Source organism: Solea solea, chromosome 12 (assembly GCF_958295425.1).
Source record: "Solea solea chromosome 12, fSolSol10.1, whole genome shotgun sequence".
NCBI lineage: Eukaryota > Metazoa > Chordata > Actinopteri > Pleuronectiformes > Soleidae > Solea > Solea solea.
Window position 1 is genome coordinate 25,705,878 of NC_081145.1, and position 23,276 is coordinate 25,729,153.

Genomic DNA, 23,276 nt, shown 5'->3' on the forward strand with positions numbered 1-23,276 from the left:
CCACCTCCTCCTTTCATCATCACTAACCTCCATTTGTGGAAGTTCAAGTGCGTTTCAAGAGACATTGTGGGGCCCAATTCAACTCAAAAACATGATTATTATATAGTAAAATGTACTATTTATTTAGTAAATTTAGTAAATTTACTAGCATAGTAAAAGACAATAACAACAACACTCTGCAGCAGTCACTACTATAATCTACAGATAAAAATGTACATTGCGGTTTGAAAAAAAGACTCCATGGTTCTATAAAGAAGTCTGTGGGACAATGAGCCTACATGCCTCTCACTTGATTTATTACATTAGTTCATATTTTCCTGAGGAGATAACACTCATTTTTGGCAACCCTTAAAACACTATATTTTGTAAACCAACATGTTTTACTCATTACTACAAAATACACTCTAAAAGTTTCTAAATCATCTGTATTTATAGAGCTCTTTTCTAGTCTTGATGACCACTCACAGCTGCTTTACAGCACAGTTGTCGGGAGCAACATGGGGATACGGTTTATGTCCAAGGACACATTGGCATGTAGACTAGTAGCAGAGCTGGGAATCTAACCCACAACCTTCCAGTTGAAAGATGATTCGCTCTACCACTGAGCCACTGTAATACTTTTACTTTTCACAGTACATTTTATTACTTTTGATACCCTAGCACAGTCAATGTCATATACTTTTACTCAAGTAATACTGTAAAAGGTGACTTCAACTTCTACCAAAGTCATTTTTCTGGTAAGACACTTGTACTTTTACTCAAGTATCCCTTTTAGGTACTTTATACAAGACTGTACAGTGCCGCACACAGGCCTGGTATATGTACTACAGTGTTTACAGTTGTTTCTTTGATTGGTAAGTAATTATATTCTGTGAACTCACTTGCGAAGTGTTGCTTTTTATTTTAGTCTTTTCCCAAACACAAACTTTTTCATGAATTTAGACTTCCTCTCTGCCTCTGTGTGAGGTGTTGAATCCTCAGGCAGGTACAGTAGTAGCAGCCACTACACAATCACTCACTGTGTGTAAGGAAACACCAGAAGTACAGTACAGCTGCCAAGAAGCACTTAACGGTATGGAATGCTCACCTTCCCAAACTGGTTTAATGGTTTGATCATTTTAGACAGAGGCGAGAAGACACTCAGGAATGAGGCTCAAAGAACATTTACATCCAGATTATTTACGACTCCTGACTCAGTTCCAAGAACATTTAGCAGCTTTAGTTTCCATTTTCATGTGAGAGCTGTTAACACGTTTTTCTTCTGTGTTGGCCTGAAGATGAGGGATTATTGTAAGAATTAAATAAGAATAAAATAAGCTTGGTGCTAAATGAGGCCTCAGGTATAATTTTGTTTTTTTAATCCAAACTTTATTTATAAATCCAGTTGAGATTGAGAACACATGATTTTTGTATCGTTGGAGGTACAAGTAAATGACATTTGACTACAGTTCAACGCTAAATGCTGCTTAACCAGCTGTCCTGGATGTTTGAACTGAAACAACAGCCAGGGAGGATTTTGGGAAAGGAGTGGCACAGAACAGGGTAAGTAAGCTTCCCAGTGTGAGGCTAGAAAAGGACCTGCTGTGAGTTCTAGAGTTGAATATCTGAGACAAGGAGCTGGTGGACTGACCATGGTGGAAATATACAGCTGTAGAAGACAAGATCACTGGGAAAAAAATGTCTCCACAAATGACTAAAACATTTTTGGGCTCAGTCACAGCTCTCTGTCCTGAGCTCTCTGTTCTTTGTTTGTTTTAAGTTTAGGTTTCTTTGCAGAGTAGGGAGTTTTTGCTACTGTTGCTACGGTATGGTACCATTGTTTGGCACCCTTCCATTGGAGGACCAGAGTAAAACGGTACGATACTGTCAGGGTGGCACTGCACTGGCTCCACCACCAACAGTCTGCTGATTGGGTGACGGAGAAACGTAACACCCTTGCGGCCGGTGTTTCTTCAGCATCCGCAGTCGACACTCATACAAAGATTGTCTTGTTGAGACAAACAGCCACAAAAAGAGCTGCTGGACGTCCTCCATTGTTGTCTGTTCTGTTCTAAACTGTATCATACTGTACCAAACCGAACTGTACCATGATGAAAACACAGCCACCCCCCCCCGGGTCAGTGTGTCCTGGGCTGACGCGCTGTGGTCACATGGGAGTGTTGTGGTCAGCAGGTCATCGTGCTCTCAAAAGAGAAACACACTCACACACTAAACAACAGCTAACAACAGGTCACAAGGTTAAAACTGGAAACTCTGATGTGTCCTGTCTGTCTGACAACATGGACAAAATGTCTGTCCACTCTGAACAAGTGTTGTTTGAAAGCCCCCCCAGGTCCCCACCACCCACTGCCCGTCCAGACAGACAATTTCCTGTTCTCAGACAAGCTGGACACAGTCTTCCAAATCCCGAAGCCTCAAGGTGCGTCCTGATATTTTTTCTCCTCATCTGCACAAAGCCTGACAAATGCAAGACCTTGGTCTCAGGTCGAGCCACAGATGGAGAAACATACATGCACTTTAGTCTGTGCATGTGGACCATGGTTTATCTAAATCTGCCTGTCTGTCTGTCTGTCTGTCTTACTAAACCTGTGCAACAGCTCCTACAGGTTCCTCATCATACACTACCTGGGAATGTTTTTGTTCCCAGTCACAGTGGGAGGCGAAGGATTACTGACCACATCTCAGCAATTTCTCAGACACATACAATGAGGTCAAATCAAATCAAATGGAATGGAAACAAAAGTGACATAGATACTCTAGGATTTTGAAATGTGTTGAATAAATTGTAAAGTGTCCAATTAACAATGAGCAATGATGGATTTGGTACTTTGCTCTGGTAGCATAGCATAACACAACATAGCATAATATGAAATAACATAGCACAACGTAACAACACAAAATACCATGAAATAACATAGCACAACACAAAATACCATGAAATAACATAGCACAACACAAAATACCATGAAATAACATAGCACAACTTAACAACACAAATTACCATGAAATAACATAGCACAACACAAAATACCATGAAATAACATAGCACAACTTAACAACACAAATTACCATGAAATAACATAGCGCAACACAAAATACCATGAAATAACATAGCACAAATTAACACAAAATACCATGAAATAACATAGCATAGCGTAACCCAACATAGCATAGCATAGCATAGCATAACATACAGTAACATGACATAACATGGCATAGCATAGCATAACATACAGTAACATGACATAACATAGCACAGCATAACATGACAAAATAAAATAGCATAACAACACAACATAGCATAACGCAATATAGCATAACAGAGTATGGCAAAACATAAAATAGTGTAACATTATACGACATAGCATGAAAACACAACATAGCATAACATGACATAGCACAATATGGCATAACATAGCATAAAATAACATTACATGACACAATATAGAATAACAACACAACATAGCATAATATAGCATAATATAGCATAGCATGACAGTTTTTGTCCACAGTTCATAATCATACAGATGTTAAGTGGACACTAAAAACCCTCATGTGGAAGATAAGGTAAACAATGAATGAATGAATCAATTAATCAATTCATTCATTCATTAATATTGAGACCATGATTATTTGTGGTGGTTATTCAGTGGTTAAAGGGAAAATATTGTATAATTTAATTTCAATACACCATGTTAACTTCAATGTTGTGTTACATGATCGGGGCCGAGGCCTCGAACCTGCTGCCCAGTTATTTTTGTCCTCTGTCTTCATACCTTAGTTATAGGTTATTTTAGGAGTGTCAGAGAATAATGTGTATTAAAGTATGCAGAGTGCTAGCTTTGCCTTGTAAAGGCAACACGTGGTGACCAAAATAAACTCAGAGCTGCAGCACAAGGTGCAGCACTGGCAACCAACACTAACAACAAGTACCTGGAGCTTTAGAGCGTATTCATAAATAAATATAATATATATATACACAGAGTGCCAGACATTTTTTTATGGATTTAAAAGAGAATATAGTTTTTCAGTCTTTTTCAGTACATTTCTGATTTTCTCCGACAATGGGAAATTCACCATGATTTACTAATTATATCATCCCACACTTTTGTGTCTATAGGAGCGCTACTACTGGGTCTCTTATAAACACCCTGTAGGATTTCCACCAAATCTGACACAATATGGCACATTGCGAGTTGCAGTGTAGCAGTTGTCCAAATGTTTTTGAATATAATTATAATTTTTACGCTGACCACACATCACACAAACAAACAAATAAATGATGATATAATTCCAGCTGATCACGTGACCACCCCTCTCTGGCAGAGTGATGATTATGATGTTAGAGGAAGACTGTGATGTGGGTGTGGGAGAGGTCTTCGTCCTCGCAGCTGTGGTAACATTTACTCTGCCTCCGGATTCTTTTCCCAGGGAGCGTTCTCAAGGCTCGACCACTGAAATCATGGAATATTCAAACAACAAAGGGACACTGAACAACAAGCAGTTGTGCAAGAAGCAGTAGGAGGGTCGACCGCGGCGTACCATTCTGGAACTGCACACACTGGCAGAACTATTTTAATCAAAGAAATGTGGAAAAGCCGAACTACGGAGCTCCCCCTACAGTTTTGGAGTACATATTTTCCCGACTATGACAACCCCGCCCACATTGAGGAGGTAATGTGAAGTAATGGAAAACGACGTGACTGATACCAAACCGAGTCGAGTTGAGTCGAGTAGTGCTACAAATGGAAAATGGAAAAGCGCCATGAAATAATAATATTCCACTAACAGACAGTAGGGGGCAGTGGAGACATCCCCCAATCTCCACACAACAACGCATATAACCAACACAATGATTCTGAAGCTGTTAAATTGGGGTAAAAATCCTGTATCATCATCCTTTAACATTGAGTCATGCTTTTATTAGATGCTTTTATCCAAAGTGATTTACAGAAGTCGTGAACCCACAAACCAGAAACAGGAGCGGCAGCCGTTGACCGTTTTCCAGGATATGAACCAGCAACCCTGCTGTTTCAAGCACAATTCCCTTCCTCTTGGCCCCCGGACTACACCTGCGATGTGTTCTCTCCCAAAACATTATGTTATCCAGTTCCGTCTGTTGCAACATTCACTTGAGCTCAGAGAAGAACTTTTGGTGGTCAAAGGTCGAGGTCAAAGTTGCACAAATGTTCATTTAGACGATTTATGACGCATTCACAACAAATGTGAAGACTTTGAGTAGATGTGAAATCGTGGCTCAGTCGCTCCGGGTGACGAAGGTGCGGAATTTGCTTTGTTTTGCTTCAGTCGTTGGAGCTGATGTTTGAAGAATTTGAACAAGCTGTAAAACAACTCTTCTTCCATGCATTGTTCAAACATTTGTACATGTTTTCCTTCAGTATATATAAGATGTCTTTGCTGTGTTTGTACAACACTGGAGAAAAGAACATCTTATGCAGCCTCATCCACAGCAAACCGGTTCAGACTGGCACTGAAATACAAACAGGGTTCCCATGGATGGAAGTCCTTTGTCTGAAATATCTGAATCCTACAACATACAAACACAAAGATGAGTAAAAGTGGAGGAGGAGGAGGAGGAAGACGAAGAGGAAGAGCTGCTGGCCTGGAGTTCAGACGTAGAAGGGCCTCTCATTGTATGTCCCGTGTTTATATGTCTGCCTTTATAGAAAACGGGGGAAGGATTGTGGCCTGTTGACCTGAAACTTTTCACCTCAAACAGGGAACAGAAGGACGACAGGAAGACGGGAGTCTCTAGTTAGAACCTGCTTCAGTCTTTTCATGTCTCTGATTCACGGATTTTCTTTGTCAGACACAAAATTTACATTAGTTCAGATGAAGATTACAGAACAAAGCTGTTCTGAGGCACAAACCAAAGCATTGTTGGCTTTTATACAGTGTGCAGCTAGATTAAAAGAGGGTAAATTATTAGTTTATGAACTTTAATTAATCTTTTAAGGAGCACTTTCATCTGTCTTTAGGTTTTTACTCTAGAAAACAAGTCTTGCCTCTTTCAGAAACTGGTGAAATGCACCTTTTTGTCTGTTTTTGACTATGTATCTGGACAGCAGGACATTGAGATTCATTATAATTATTATTTTTTTTTAACTCACCACTGTTGGAATTGGTCGCCTCAGTCACTTGGTACGTTTACATGCATGTTAAAAGTCTGATTTTAGTCAGACTAAGACAATCATTTGGTTTTCTTAATGTCATTTAAACACATTAGTCCGACTAAAACAGGGCTAGTCTTAATTGGACTAACATAACTAGACAATGCGATTCATAGTCCGATTAGTCCTGCATGTATAGTCGTCCTGACTATGCACTAGTTTATAGAGAGATACAGCGCCACCTACGGAGGCGGAGTCAGACGTACATGTATACCTGGACTCAGCAAGTTGTCCGATTGCCTGTCTTAGTCAGACTATGGCCTTAGCCGGATTAAACTGTGTGCATGTGTTTATCTACAAAACCACACAGGAAATCTTTTTTTTACTATTTCTCTTTTTTTAATTTATAATCTAAAGTCATAATTTTAATTCTTTGGACACGTTGTTGTTGTTATTCCAGACATTTGAACTGAACATGAGGAGAAGGCTTTTGGATTTTCAACACCTAACACTCGGAATAACTCAAAGTCCGATCTTCACCTTAATAACCTCCTCGACCACCAAGGGTTCTCAAACTTCTTATACCAAGTACCACCTGAGAAAATACTGAGCTTTTGAAGTGACACACATTATAGAAGTGTTTGTTTCTATTTCCTGGAGGACAGGCCACATTTGACAACATTTTCAAGAATAGAGGAAGACGGCCATCTGTCCACCAGCGCATACCAAATCAATAAATATCATAACGGTGTAAAGTCCCACTTCATTCAGAGATTCCTCACTGTTGTGTGTGTGTGCTCAGAGACACACACACACACACAGACGACAGTTGAAAGCATTTCTTCACTCTGTTCTCTCTCATACAATAAAGGGAACTGACAGGTGTGTCCCTGTAAATTCAGGCCTCTCTCCCCTGCAGCCAAGCACAATAAACACACACAGAGGTCGGCTTCAGGCCCCAGGTCTCCCTCTCTCTCTCTCCCTCTCCCCCTCTCTCTCTCTGTCTTAGTTTGAGTCAGGTGGGGACCCAAATCACGCGCTCCCTAGAGGGTACATATGCAGTGTATGAAAGAGTATTTGAACAGCAGCACCCCCCAAGGGCCCCAGGCGTCCGGGTGGGGGCCACCACACATCCCCTCAGGGGCTTCAAAGGCATCGGTGTGGTGAGGGTGGGATATCGATTCAGAGCGGAGAGAAGCTGGGACAGAAAAAAACAACAGTTATTTGTATTTCTATAACACTTTTACAGTCTTGGTGACCACTTAAAGCTTCACACCCATTCACACAGCACATTATTTAGGGGTTAAGTGTCTTGCCCAAGGACATGTCAGCACGTAGACTAGCAGAGCCAGGAATAGAACCCACACACTTGAAGTCGAAAGACGACTCGCTATTTTCAGGAAAATCACAGGAAAATCATCTTTATGTCAAAGTGAAAACTACGACGGAGTGAAATCCCACGAGTTTCTGTGAGATCCCAAAGTGAATCCCTGAAATCGCGTGATTTAACAGGTTGAGGTGTGGGTGAATACTTCCTTGACACACTTTGTAAACTTGCATTTCAAGTTAGGATTAGTATTAAAAACAAAATCAGCTGAATGTGTGTGGTTGGATCAGATTTGACATCTGCTGTTTGTCTCCAAATTCAAGTAGTTCATACCTGTCATCTTTTTTGATTTAGTTAAATTCTGATTGGTGCGTAACGTTTTTTTTTTGTTTTGTTTGTTTTTAACAAACTTTAATCTCCAAGACAAAAATGTTGACAACAAATTTAAAGACTTTCCAGGACCAATTCCCTCAAATCCAAGGACCAAATCCTCACCCATGGCGTCCACTTTTATTGATTTGCAGCACGCTCTGCATCCGGACAAGTGATTGTCCTCGAGATCTTGGCCAAAGTCACATCTTTGTCATTTTCTTGGGATTTTTATTTCCCAGACATCCTCACGTCGTCATTTACACTCTCTTGCTTAACTGCACTCGCTCATTGTTCTGCACCGAAGCAATGCAGGGCATGAAACAGTAGGTGGCGCCGTAACAAACAAGGGAGTCATTGACCTAAATATCAACTTAACCTCGTTCTTGCACAGAATTCAAGCACTTTCAATGACCCATGTCTATGAGGGCAATTTCAAAAACTTTCAAAGGCTTTGAGGGAAGTTTCAAGGATTTCAAGGACTTGAGACTGTCCCGTTTCACCCAGTAGGTGGCGTTGTAACAAACAAGGGAGACATTTACCTAAATATCAACGTAACCTTCTTTAGTCTTTTGGGATTTTCTAAAACCTTTAAGGTCCTTTCAAGGATTTCAAGGACCTGTGGGAACCCTGCTTCGTAGTATTAAACAAAACGACTCCTACCTGTTACAAAAAACAAACACACAGACATTCTTTTACCAACACATGATACTTTATTGCTATATAACGTATTATTATTGCTATACATCTATGACTGTCAGTTGTTTTTACATGTATATCATGTGACAGCCCCCCCCCCCCAAACACCAGGGGGTCTCTGGGGAAAGAAAACACTTCCTACATTGGGTCCCATGCAGGTGGAGCAAAGCATGTTGGGAGGAGACGGGGGCCTCTCGGACTCTGCAGGGCACAGGAATGTCGGCTGCCCGCTGCACAAATAAACTCGTCCAATAAGCGGCGCCGTGCGCGTTCCCGCGTGCAGTGAACATCGCGTGCACCTGCTAAAACATCACGCTGGGCCACAGAAGGCAAAACACCAACATTCACTAACACTTTAGGAAGAAGGCTGGAGGCGATGCTGAACGACAAGGGGGGGGGGGAAAATAGGCATTTTAATTTAAAAAAGAAAAAAAAGAAAAAGGAAAAGACCACAAGACACCAATCAAGGCATGAATCACTCAATAAAATAAAGTTGTACAAGATGAATGCAACAGTGGGTCCCTTATCTCCGCGTTAGTGTCATACATACCACATAGTGACCACATGACATTCCGTGAAAAGGGATAGTTCAGGTATTTGGAAGATTGAGTGCAAAGACATGAAAACATAACCCTAACATGGGAAAACAAATTCTCATCTTATAACATGTACACTTGTGTCATTTAGGTAAGAAGTGGATTGAGAGCTCTTGTGAGCTGTGATGTCAAATCAGTGTTTTTCTTTATGGGATTTGGTGCAGGATTGACACAAACTCTGGTTTCCAGACAGAAAATGTGAAATTAAGACGTAAACACGTTCTTAAGATATCAGTGATTGAAGCAGGTGAAGATCTTCTTGGTGAACCTTTGGTTACGTGGCTAAAATGCGCTTTTCCTTGTGTTGAGGCTTGTTCTCAGTGAGAGTGAGCATCTGTGTGCTTTGCACGGACACGCTCCTTCAGTACTTTATACAACCACACTTCCTGAACTATCTCTTTAAGTGCTACTAACAAACACATACACACATTCCCTGCACTCCACCTCCTCCTGTGGCCTCTTCAGTGTGTGTCTAACCATCACGTCGTCTCGTTACACAGGAACTGTGAAGACGACCGTGTCCTCTCATGGTTCAAATAAAAAAAAAACTGTCTTCTCTGCTTTTCCTCTCTCTCTCTCTCTCTCTCTCTCTCTTCCCAGTAGTGCTGCATAGTAAGATTCACCCACGTCGCTGCTACTGTTGGACGTGAGCCAAAGCGTGAAGCTTGCTCGACTTCCTGAGATGATGCAAGATTACCACGAGTTTGCTTCGTGACAAAATCTTGTAAAAACAAAAACTTGTTTTTCCACTCCCTGGTACCAAAATCAATTTGAGAACCAAAATCAATCCAAGAGAAAATCTTCTTTGGAGAGTTTGTGTGAGTGAGTTAAATCTGAAGGTGAAGCAGCAACTCCTCCTGTTTGCTGTAAGCTAAAGGTTCCAGTCCAAAAAGTCCAAAGTGTAAGACTAAGTGGTGAACCTTTTAAGATATTGAAGCCTTTAAGATGGTGGGGATTTTATTATGTCCATGTTTTCAGTGAGAAACTGTGTTAACACCTCATAAAATCACCTTAAAAAACCTGAACTATCCCTTTACATAGCTGAAATAGCCAAAGCCAATATAACATCATGTAAAGTACCGGGACAGTCGGTTATTTATATATGTATATACACAGCATTAATATACAGTATTTGTCCAACACAATTATTCTTGCTAGTATCACTTGTGCATCACTACATGGTTTAAAATAATATCTCAAAGTAGAAGCAGCTTAGACCTGTTAAAGTCTAATAATAATAATAATAATATATTCTCAACCCCATAACAGTACAATGTGATTGTGTTGCTTTGATTATTCTTCTGCCCCAAAATAGAAACAAAGGAAGTTAAAAAGAAAAGAAACTGACACATCTGTTGGTCGATATATATAGAAGTGTAGTGGTGGATTTGCATCATCTCTCAGTTCCAGAGCAGAGTTCTCTGTAGGATCTGCTTGACTGAGTCTATTTACTTTATTCAGAGGAAGAGGAAGAGGAACGAGAATCTCAGTGAGAAATTCGCCGTAAAGCGACTGTAGTTGAGCCACAGTTCAATGAAGCTGGTGTGGCTTTGATTGCACTGTGCAGCAGTTTAAGGCACTGTGTGGTTACAGTACTCACGAGAACTGCTCGATTTCATCAGAAGATCATTATTATTAGTGTTATTGTTATAATTATTAAGTATTAAGTACATGTGCTACAGCAGCCTGGCATGTTTGTGCATTTACTGCAAGTCACTTATTTGGCACAAGGCTCTGTTTCAAAAGCTGCATCTCAATTAAAAATTGAATTGGATCTGGTGTGACGGTGCCTCTGAAGGGTGCAGCACATGAATTGAGACAGTATTACGCGGTAGAAATTCTGAATATCAGACGTACTGTACACACTACAGTATAATCTCTTTCTAACAGATGTAGAGAACACATATTGTATGCATGATATGGATGCATACAACGACACAATCCAGGATAAAATAAGGAATTTAAAAACCATTAAAGGTCGCGGATATTACGTAAGTAACAAGTGAAGAGACATAAGGCAGTAAACTCCAGTCCTGGTCTCTGTCGTGTAAACAGACAGCACCTCCAAAATCCTTACATGGAGAGAAACATTCATCACGAGCAAGACAAGTCAGAGCGGACTGTGCTGACCATTTAACGGCCAGCTCACTCTCTGCTCTCTGAAGGTACAAACTCGTGCACAGTGACCGTAATAAAATGTAAAATGTATCCAGTAACCGTCCCGTATGGGTGTGAGACATTAAAACCCCAAAAAAAGAAAATAAAAACCTCATCTGACTCAGAAACGTTCGCATGTAAATGGGCTTTTTTTTTTTTTTACAGCATCATGTGTAACTGCAGTTCATTGTATGATGCCAGACGTTTTAAAACAATTAAAAATAATAGATTAAAGACACAGAATAGTGTGTGTGTGTGTGTGTGTGTACTCTGTCCAGCAGCATCAGTGGCTGTGCTTGTCCTCAGCCGACGGCGCCTCCTGCAGGAAGGGTGAGAAGGAGGAGCGGACAGTGCGGCCCCGCAGAGGCTGCTGCACGCGGAAGTTATTCACCATGCTCTTCTGCACCTCCTCCTCTGCCGAGGTGAACAGGAGGCTCCGGAACACCGCCAGCTGAGGGTGGGGGAGAGAAAAGTTTAAAAGATGAATTCACTTCATCCTCACGCCTGTAACTTGCAGGTCATGACGCAAAAATGTTGTCAAGCCAGTCTGCCTGATTATTAAAAAGAAAAAGGTTAGACACACCTTTACCTGAGGAGGACAGTCCTACTTAAGAGGATTAACTTTCACTTCACAGTTCTAACAAGTTTAGGTCAAACCAAAGCTGCACTAGTTACTTTTGGCCACTTGGAGGCAGCAGAACAACATCGGACAAGGTTCATTGACAGAGCACTGATCATTTACATAGAAACAACAAGATTCAGGTTGTGTCACATAGTGGGAAAGTCATGGCAATGAGACAAAACACAAAAACACACACATTAAACAGTGGACAGTCAACCAAACAATCACAGATCCAAAAGAATTCACAACGACACTCACTTTGTCAGTTTATCTCAACAAAAAGATCCTGCACCAGGTAAAGAATAATTAGAGAGTAACCTGTTGGTATATTAAAAATTAAATTGTACTTCTGCATATAGGCCATTTTATGCAGTGAATTTCATAAGAATTTTTAATGGATAAATGAGAAAAACTTTCAGGGAACTCCTGATTTAACCTCGGACTGTGGGAGGAACCCGGAGAACCGGGAGAGAACACAGGAAGATCCTCCTTCTAGATCGAATCCCAGTCCGTTTGCTCGGAAAGTCCGGTTGGTTTGGGGAGAAGTGAGTGTGTAACCCGAGCTCTGATCCACCACCAAAGAAGCAAACTCTGATCCGCCTGAAAACATACAGTAGGTCTCGGTTCGCTTCAAGTGAACCAAATGCAGGAAGCGGACTACAACGCAGGGCATTGTGGGTAAACACAACCAGTACATACGCGCGTGTAGAACGATAGCTGGGGAGAAACGGCTGAGACCATTGTTGCAGCGTATGTGTCGTATCATATGTTCACATAAAACGATAGGATTCGACCGGCTGAATGTTGCAACCCACAACTGAACCGAGTCCCCCGTCGTACGGAGTCTAGCGGAGACGATTAGGTGTGAAAACCAAGTCTTAGCAGAACGGAAACCAGGATTTGAAGTGGTGACCTTGTTGCTGCGAGGTGACAGAAGAACAAAATCTGCTCCCAGAAAGTCTAGTATACAAAAAACTGTTGTACACACACTGACACATCCAACAGAGCAACATCAGAGTTCATATTTCTGAGACCTTTTTTGCTTTTTTTGGCACAAAACAGAATTCTGCAGCTGACAAAAGAGCTGCAGATACGGAGGATGTTTATATAAAAATCAATGCAATACTGTGGTGCAAGTGGTTCCTGTTTTATGGCTAACATGGTGTCATATATTGTTTATGATATGGAATAAAACGCATTATAGTAACTCATTATTTTTCCCATTAACCCTCCCATCCCAGAGGCAAAGAGGAAAAAAACTGTGAGAGACTTAAAGGGGGTAAATATAAATGTGGATGATGTCATTATTCTATCACGTTACACTGTGTAAACCTCATAACGACAAGTTTGAGACAAAACTAGAAAAACTGGAATGATTAATGTCATTGTGTGAATGCTTGGTTAAAACACACACGCTTTTTTCATATATATATCTTAATGAGGACACATCATAGACATAATGCATTCCCTTAACCCCCAAAGGTCCTTTAAAGATTTGAGGACTAGACAAAATGTCCCCACAAAGCTACAAATGCAAGGAAACACACACTTATACACACACACACACACACACACCTGATCATGGCTGACTTCAATGTGCTGCTTCATAACGATCCAGGAAACAGACTCAGTGAGAGGAGGTGTGGTCAGAGAGCCGTGGTACGCCCAGTAGTCGTCGATGTTGCTTGGTAACAGGCAGGCTGCGTCGAACCTGGTAAACTCCACGACGCTTTCCTACAGAGTGTGACATAAGTTACTCAAATTTGACAAACTGGTCTTTAAGAATGACATCATTTAGACAGGAAGTTAACTAGCGTGTGTGAACGTGGACTCACCTTGTGTCTGATCGCAGGCAGAGCATCGACCAGTTTCTGCAGCCCCTCGTGCCTCTTTCCCACCTACATGAGGATTAGACGCGTGGATTAAAATCACTTACACAGCTACGTACACTGCACGTGACAAAATGCATGCATTTAACTGGCTGTAGAATGTTTAGGTTGCCAGTCTGGATAGTGTGGATGTGTGAGGGTGTGCATGGGTACCTTCAGGAAGACTCCGATCACAGCCAGGCCGTTTTCCTCCATCACGGCCTCCTCAAACAGACTATACTTGTCAGAGTTCCAGTGGACTAAGTGGAGCTGTGAACACGCACACACATCCCATCATTAACAGTGTGTGTGAGAGATTAACCTCTGTCTTGATCCAAATGACTCCTCTGTCGTCAAAAGCATCCACAAATTCTCTTAGAGTCCCTTTCTCTTTTCAAAATAAGAGTCCCCTCATGACCCAGATACTGAGAGCTGAAACACTTTGTCTTGAAGCAGATGAATTTTGTCTAAATGCAGACTTCAAATAAAAACATAGTATCAAGGACATAATCTGGAATTCAATTCGATTGTAAATTAATCTGGAGATTATATTTGCAATTAATCGGCAAGTTGTAAGTGTTTCTCAAGCTAACATATTAAAGACGTTCTCAAATGTTTTGTTTAATCCACAAACCAAGTGCTTTCAGTATTCAGTGTACTGTCAGAGGAGGAGCAAAAAAACCATTTAAGAAGCTGAAATTAGAGAATGTTTTATTTTTATATTATATTGTGGTTAACTGATTATCAAAATAGCTGTCGGTTAATTGACGACCTATCGGTTGTTCTAGTTAAATATTACTCTCAGTGCCAAAGAGTTTGAGGATCGTGTGTTTTGCTTGTTGTGGCCCCTAAACATGGAATGTTCCAAGTTGGAATGTCCCAACTCTGTTTTTAAATCACTTTTCATTTGCCATTGACGCTTTTTAAGTTGTTGATGTTATTTTAGTTTTATTGTATGGCTTTTAACTTAGTTTGAGTTGTGTTTTTTGGATGTATTCCATTGCCTTGTGTGTCTTTCGTGTCTTTTATTTATTATTCTGCACAGCACTTTGGTGCACTGTGGTTGTTTTAAAAGTGCCTTAGAAATAAAGCTGGATTGGATTGGATATTGCTGATTAATATGCATGAATATAAAACATAAGCTACTGACGAAGAGAAGAGACATTTGTCGGTCAGATCTGTAACTCGATCCTCCTGCACAGGCACAAAAAGACTGCTGAGTGATGAGAACAATGACGCGTTCACATTCCCACAACACACACAGGGTCAAACCCTTCTGTTATATAAGAGCGTTACAGTCAATGGAACAACATTAAAATAGATGTTTTGTCACGTTAAGAGTTCACAGACAAACACACTATGTACACAACCAGCCGAGGTAACGTGACACATAACCTGATGCATTTACTCTTTAAACTGTTAAGTCAGTCACACATTAAAAGAGAAAGATGACTCAGAATCAGCATGCAAAGGTCTAAACTGTGTTTGTGAGGCCATTTAAATAAAATTGAACTGAACTGAATCAAAGGGCATTCATTCGTTTGTTAGCTGATTTTAACAGCACTCAAATATGTGACTTTTTCCATACAGTGGCCTTGTCACACAATACAAAACACACAGAGTGTGTGTGTGTGTTCTGTGTCTGGCTCCGCCTCTGTGCTGAACCTGTACATTCACCCAGCAGCAGGTGTGTCAGGGGTATTATAAGGCAACTACAGAGGGCGTGCACAACAACAGGTATGATAATTAACAACAGGTGAGGCACAGGGATGTTTACATGTAGCACAGATAAAGAAAAAAAAAATGTATGTATCTTTGTGTCAGTGCCTACTACCAAAGACATTTAATGATGTGTTAGCACCAAATGTGAGGTAAAAGGTTCAGGTGGTGAAACTCGAAAAATAAGACAGTGATGTTATGTTGTCACAAAAGCATCGTAAAAGTGACGTGTAGAAATATTTTTGCTTCTTCACCATAGATGAGGAAGTAAGGAACTAACGTGCTGACTCACCTGTTAGCGTAGGTGTTTTATCGTCACTGGAGTTCAGCCTCACGTTGTAGTCGTAATAATAAATGAGATCATCATGTTTGTGTGTGTGCGGGAAATATCTGAATTAGGGCTTGAGAGGTTTTTGATTTTTCAGCTTCTTAAATGTGAATATTTTCTGGTGTCTTTGCTCCACTTGACAAAAGAAATAAACAAAACATCATCACTTCCAGGTTTGGGAAACACTAATCAATATTTTTCCACAATTTTTGACACCGTGTGGACCAAACAAATACTCGATTGATTGAGAAAATACTCAAAAAAACAGGCCTGATATCTTCAAAGAGTTAGATTAGATTTGTTCAAACTTGATTTCTGGAAAAAGTAACAGCCCTTTTCTTTCAAGCAGATGACCGTGGGTTCAATCCCCGGCTCCACACGTCTACATGCAGATGTGTAAAGAAGCCTTGAGTGGTCATCGAGAATAGGAGAAACAGACCTAATGCTTCTGCAGTCAGGCACCTCTAGCAACTGGATCATAATAAGGCAATTTTATGCAGTGACAAGTGATTATGTGCTGTCACTGCAACAATGCAGAATAATCCATTTCTTACAATTACAGTATATTCAACACTCCTCCTCCTGAAGTCCAACACACAGTGGATAATACGCTATGTACTATATAAGAGATATGAGAAAATCTCTTTACTCTTGATTTCATAATATCTAAAACAAAAAAAAACACCCGATAACGATGGCTTTGTAGATAAAAAAACATTCCCCAAATAGTTTTTATTGTTGCTACAACATTTAAAAAGAAAAGTTTTACTTCCTCTTCCCACAAGCCTGACAGGACCAGTTTCCTTTTCTGCTTCTTACAGAACATTAATGAGTTTCTTATACAGCTCCATACTTTTTAACTACTAATCTAATTTGGTGTATTCACGTTGAGACGCAGATAAATACCTCGGCAGGGAACAGCCTCCTGTCCACGGTGTGCTCTGACCCCCAGTCGTTGCACTCACCCCAGTGGAAGTGGAACTGACAGAGCCTGAATTTGTCTTGCAGGGGGCCTCCTTTCAGCGCTGCACCAGAAAATGTGGCATGTTAAGAATCCCATTAGAGGAACAAAACGCTCGTCCTCCAGCGGAATCACACTGCATCTCAAACTGTCGAGTAATCTTTAGCATTTAAAGCAGTTTCTTTCATGAAAGGAGGAAATGATCACACGGAAGACGCTGCAATGTCCCGTCACACAAAGACTCTCTATTGCCTCCATTAAACCACCACATTACTAGTTCCTATCCACACAATATAGTGGTTTCAAAATATTACTTTTTTGGACAAAGGCCAAGTGTAAGCTCACATTATACACAGTTATTATTTCATTCCTCATGTTACTGAACATAAAAGCCTGTTTCTTTTGTGACCTTATTGTTCACGTGTGTCTGTTATGAACCGGTTCTTGTCCTCTGAGTAACAACCTAAGCCCTTAATACTACGAACAAGAGCATGTGGCACAGGTGAAATGACTGAGACACTTAATAACACTACCATTTTACCTAAAATAAGAGCGATATCAAAGAGTTACAGGCTTTAAACAGAGTTTCTGTGCGTGGCATACTGACTCCAACTACAGACCATGTAGTATTTGTTTAGGTCAGGGGAGAAGTGTGAGTCACAGGACAATCATGAGACGCACAAGGCCCTTTATGTAGCTTTAAAACCAGCAGCTTTACATATAGCATTGATTCATGGCTCTTTAAGGTTGGGGGGGTTGGGGTTAAGAAAGAGTTAATCCTAAATCTTCCACGTGTAGATACTTTTCTAGATATCTGCAGGGACGTTTCCAGCAGTTGTGGTTGGATTTAGACACACCACGAGACATATTTTAACTACAATATATACCTTATAAGAAAGACACAATAGTACTCACTCGACTTGTCTGTAGTGTCGTCATACTCCACGAGGAAGGAGTAACCGTTATTCCACATTTGCTGGCAGGTGTCTGGGTCGTAATCAGGGACCAGAGGCTTCAGCTCCGAGTCAAAGACGCTCTTCCGTTGAATGATGTCAATGGGGGACTGGCGATCGCCTCCTGGTACCGCGAGGGGTCCCTGCCACATGGGATGAACTGAATGATGACAGAAGAGGAGAAGAAGAAGAAGAAGAAGAAGAAGAAGAAGAAGAAGAAGCAGAGGAGGGGAGAAGTAAAAAAAAAAGAATAATTCAAATTCAAATGTAAAGGAAACCAAAGCTAAATCTGTCCTGTTCAGACAAGAAAAGGATAGAAAATGCTGATACCCACTGTTCATGTTGTGCTCTGCTGCTTTCTGCATTTTCAAACAATCCATTTTGGGGAAAAAAGAAGAAATAAACAAAGTAAACTGCCTTAAAAACAGCTTTTAGAATGAAACATTGACAGAGCTAGAAAGAAACACACTCCACCTTCCTGGAGCTGTTTGAAGGAACTGAAAGAAAAAAGGAGCAAATGAGCAATCATACTTCCTCCTACTCCTCTTACACTTTTTTTTTCTGAAAGGAAATTACAAAATAAGAGCCGGCTGTGCAGTGACACACGGAATGTCCTGGCACGCCCCCAGCTCCACTCCACAGCAGGGGAATCGAACCAAGACCTGTGGTCAGTCAGACCGTACCTTCTAATTACCTGAACCTCTGCTCACTTTCCCTACGTACAGTGCCTCCGTCCACTCTGTCTTTCCGAATTACTTATGGAATCGACCACAACATGAAGAAATTTAACTAACACATAATATTTAGTGTGGGTAGAAAAGCTCTAAATCTATTGTTTTTTTCTCTCCTTTCATCCGGAGCTTAAGGTTTCCATTGTGAGCCGAGCTGAACAGGTCTGACTGGGAGATGACCTTCGTCTTCATCCGACTTCACAGGCTCCTCCTGGGGGAGATGGCCACCTGACTCTGTTGTTGTTGCACAGGAACACAGCAAGCGCTTGCAAAGCAACTCGTGGCCACCGGCAGCAGTGAAACTGTTTTAATTTGTGTCCTGTGCTCAGTGTGTCGCGTGACGAACAACTACACTGGAGAGTGTACGGAATTAACGAGTTTGTGTCTTGCGCATTATTGGTAATGAGCCGTCGTTACTGAGAATATTAATAAGCGCAAACCTGAGTGCATGAAAAACAACCTAAATCAAACATGTGTCCTGTAGACGTGCCCTTGAGCAAGATGCTGACACTGCATTTGCTAAAGCCACTGCTTTCCATTCATTTCAGAAGAGTATTTTAAAATGCTGGTAGCAGATGAAAGTACTGACAGCATAAAGCTTTTAAGACGTTTACTGTGAAAAACTTCTGTTTCCATGGCTTTTGGGTCCTACTGACTACACTACTTTACAACAACATGCAGTCTTGCATGAAACTATTGTTTTCCTGTATAAATATCAAATCGATGCCAGTAATCACAGTTCCCGTACACTAGAAAATGACTCCAAAAATAACAAAACTGTGGTGAATAGACAGTCAGAGGGCTTAAACACCTTTGAATTGACGTAAACTCTTGTCGTCACGTTCAAAAAACAAGAGCAAGTACAAGAAGAAACAATAATCCCCTCCCTTTCACCTCAAGTTTTCAAAATCTTCGCACCATCAGTCCTAGGGGTGTGAATCACAGGGTACAGCACGATATGGTACGATCCAATCGATTTTTTTTCCCATGTACCCCAGTAGTCTCGCGCACGATCAAGCAGCGACGTGTTTATGTCCGGTTGACATTCACAAGCGTGCATACACACTAAGGCCAAAGGCAAAGGATTTAAAACAACACAGGACAAAGAGCTGAATAAAACCAAAGTGGTTTGCAAGATCTGCCAAGCGGAGATCAGTTATATACAGAACTACTAACGTTAGCTTCTGACAACAAGCCGTCCGGGGCAAAACAAAAGAAACTGACGGAATCACTAACATTACCAGCCAATTCTCCGAAATTTGCCCACGATACCCAGCCATAGTCCACAGTACTAACAATATCACAATACAACAATTCACTGATAACAATATATTACAAGACAATCATACAGCGATACATCACGATAGCTGTCGAACAAAAACTCCGTGAAAAGTTAAAAGTGCAGGATTTCTCTATTTATTCACAACATAGAGAGAAAAGTGCATAAAGTGTAAGTATTGAACGTGGATGGAGCATCTCTTAACGTAGCTTTCTCCATGTGAGTAAAACTGGCAGGGACTATTTACTTTAGAGCGCCTTCAATTTTACTTAAAATATCAACATTAGCCCTGGCATATCCATTGTCATATTGCACAAGGAAGGACGACAATATATCACCAAATATTGATATTTTGACCCACCCCTAATCACTCTGTAGAAAAAAAACCTGGTTTCATAGTAGTTCAATAAGGACATTAAACTCTTGTTATGGTTACATTGCACTATTGGTGTACTGTATGTTGTAATTGTAAACAACTCAATCCGTCCACACATCAAAGTCCACTGACAATATCCTCGATTTGACATCACAGCACAAATGAGTTGTTGGTCCACACAGCTTTTACGCGTCATATCTATCCTGTTTATTATGGTTAGAAACAAATGACACATGACGTCTGAGTGGAATTCACAAAGGTCATAGGACACATCCCAAAAAATCGAAGGTAGTACTACATAATATGGGTAACAATCTCAGTCAAATAATGGAAAAGTAAAATTATTTCACAATGTCCTATGACTGTAACTATATAATAGAAACATGTAATATTACATACAAGCTCAAACAAGGCTGGAGTTGCACTGTGTTAATTTGCAGTACCCCAATCAAATAAACTCTATAAGTAAATTTAAAAAATGACATTTTCACTGGAAGAAACTGTCAACAGTCATATGTTTGGACACAGAAGAGTTCAACTCAAAACGTCTGTGGGTGGAACCAACACTCAGATCACAGTAAGTGGAAAAATGTGTATGTTTGTAATTTGGGTAACCTAGGTGACTTTAATTCCCCATGTGAGATTGTTCCTAAGAAGAAAGCAAGTCCTAAAACCTTCTGAAGAAGCCCATTTTGACATACTGGAAAAACGCATATGTTTGCCAATGTTTTGATCCTTATTAAACATTACAGTTCTGCTGCACCTGGCTGTTTCTCCACCTCAAGTTTTTCCTTCCTAATGTTGACTGATGTTGTTGTTGTTGGCAGGAAATGGAGAACGAGACAAGTATTATGTTTTGGGGTGTGGTGGTGAGGACGTTGCTGCAACTCATGAGATGAAGCTCAGGCGTCTCTCGGACATTTTCAGGAATTTAAGGAAACTTGCAAGCCACAGATGGAAGCTGTAGAATATTGAAAAATAACCAAACATCTTTTCTGGAATCATACAAAACTCAAAAAAGTGTATTTACAGTGGAGATGGAGAAAAACAGTTGCAGCCCATTTTTAGAACAGCTCTAGTTCCCGGACTTGAAATCCCATGACTCATTTTCTCCATTGACATTTCAGAAAATCCATATTAGGAAAGTTTTAAGCCTGGGAACAGATAGAATAGCTCACTGAATGGCTGCAAGAGGGGACAGTGAAAAACAGATTTCAGCCACTTGACAAAAGGCTAACCTAATAAAATCAACTAACATAACATTAAAACTTAAAAATATGTTTGCAACTTCATTTTGTGAATAGCTCACTCTTTTGTACCAAAGTCAATAGAGAACTTTGGTGTTTTCAGCTCCAAAAACTACTACTACTGCGAGGCTGGTCTACTGCTGCCTCATTTGATATGTTCGTGTCGCTTAGGTAACCAAAATGAAGGATTTCAAACAAAAGAAATTGTAATATAACACTTTTTAAGTGTTATATTACAATTTACAACAATACAACAATTCATGCATGTCATGATGTAAAATTGTTTTCTCTATGGACTTTGGTGCAGGTAGTTATCCGTTGGGTGAACCTTTTGTTAAATGGGCTAAAATCTGTTTTTCATGCGCCTCACAAAACATAAACTGTCCCACTACTGTGTGTTGTACCGCAGGACATTTGCTTATTATCGTTATATTAATTAAAACCGATTCTTGTTGGAAAAACCTCAAGCAAGAGGACTCACAACAGAGTTAAAGCTTGATCCAAATCCAGCTAGGGAGTTACTCCAGTCCAAGTTTTCCTCTTACCTTTCATGTGCCTTTTTTCCGACAACAACAAAAGTTATGTGAACCATAATGACAAATGACAAAACAAGGTAGCTTTTATGCTGACACAGAAACAATCTAATGTCACTGATATTTAGTCATTATTTTGACATATTAAGTTATATAGTAGGTAATTTGTGTGGAATTGTAAGTCAAATGTTTGAGTTAGCTTCAATATTTGAGGTAGTGAGTCATTATTTTTAACATGGCAAGTTCATAATCGGTAATGCGGTACATTATGAATTGTTTGAATATTTATTATTATGACATGGCAAGTCAGAATTTTGAGATAGAAAGTCATCATCTTGAAATAGTAAGTTATTTAAAGATAGTGGGTCAAATCTAATCTAATTTATCCACTAATCAAATTAATCTAATCAATGAATCTTGAAAATAATCGACAGATTCGATTTTTGTACGAAAAAACTTGGGAGCAGAACGACGTACAACAGGATCAACACACACAAGTTTGATCCAAATCCAGCAACCATACTCCGGTCCGAATTTTCCATTTCTCCCTCGCGCACGTTTTTTTTCCCACTATTTTTGTTTTTTTTTCCCCACTATTGACAACAAAAGTGACCACCTGACCACCAAATGTTCAGTATATAACCATGTTTTCCGCTGGTACTCACTCTGTGAAAGAACATATTTGCTGGAACACGCCGTGAGGTTGCACCTCCTGACGGGCGTTAACCGATGACTCCTGGCGTGTCTGACGAGCTGTCGATGGAGCTGTGAAGCCAGCGGTCGGATGACAGATGACAGAGTCACCATGTTGAAGAACCCTCAGCGGGCACCAGCGGGTTGTCTGTGAGCTGAAGTCAAATGTTCGCCCCTTTTGTTTTCACGTCGCGCGCGGCTGCACGTACAGCTAACTAGTTAGCTAGCGTTAGCGTGTCGTTAAAATTCCTTTACAAGTGTAGCTTCCACTTAGCAACAGCGAGCTTTTTTTTATAACAAGACTCGCGTTGTTTGGCTGCTTCTCTCGGTCCCTGCCCTCCCACCGTGTGTCTATAGGCGGGGAAATGGGGGCGTCGTTACACGTATTCCATGCAACACCCGTCGCAACCGGGTAGCGTTTTTCACCTGCGTCTGAGGTTACGGAAGTAAACAACCCCCAAATACAACCTTCCCCCCGGTACGTGACAGGAAAAATGATGAAACGCTGTAGAAACTGTTTACAATGAAAGACAAGAAGAGGGGCGGGGCTTCACTCGCTGGCCAATCAGAGGGTTTCTATGAGGGGCGTTACTTGTGATGATGATGACGACAACAGAACGATCTCGTTTTGAGATAAAAATCAGAATAAAGGATTATGTATTTAAAATTAAATACATAAATAAATAA

At 40.6% G+C, this 23,276-nt stretch overlaps 1 protein-coding gene across 2 annotated transcripts; it reads right to left on the reverse strand.

The window, feature by feature from the left end:
- Nucleotides 1–8,921: 8,921 nt before the first annotated feature.
- Nucleotides 8,922–23,086, reverse strand: ca5a (carbonic anhydrase Va). 2 transcript variants are annotated; one of them, XM_058645497.1, is made up of 7 exons: nucleotides 22,562–23,086; nucleotides 17,693–17,890; nucleotides 16,723–16,841; nucleotides 13,944–14,039; nucleotides 13,737–13,799; nucleotides 13,477–13,635; nucleotides 8,922–11,730 (listed from the first exon to the last, which is right to left on the reverse strand). In XM_058645497.1, exons 1-7 carry the CDS (start codon nucleotides 22,701–22,703, stop codon nucleotides 11,563–11,565), a joined length of 945 nt encoding a protein of 314 aa, XP_058501480.1. In that variant the 5' UTR covers nucleotides 22,704–23,086; the 3' UTR covers nucleotides 8,922–11,562. The 2 variants fall into 2 exon arrangements, with proteins under 2 accessions (XP_058501480.1, XP_058501481.1); XM_058645498.1 differs by lacking the exon at nucleotides 22,562–23,086 and adding an exon at nucleotides 18,065–18,212.
- Between the last annotated feature and the right edge of the window lie 190 nt (nucleotides 23,087–23,276).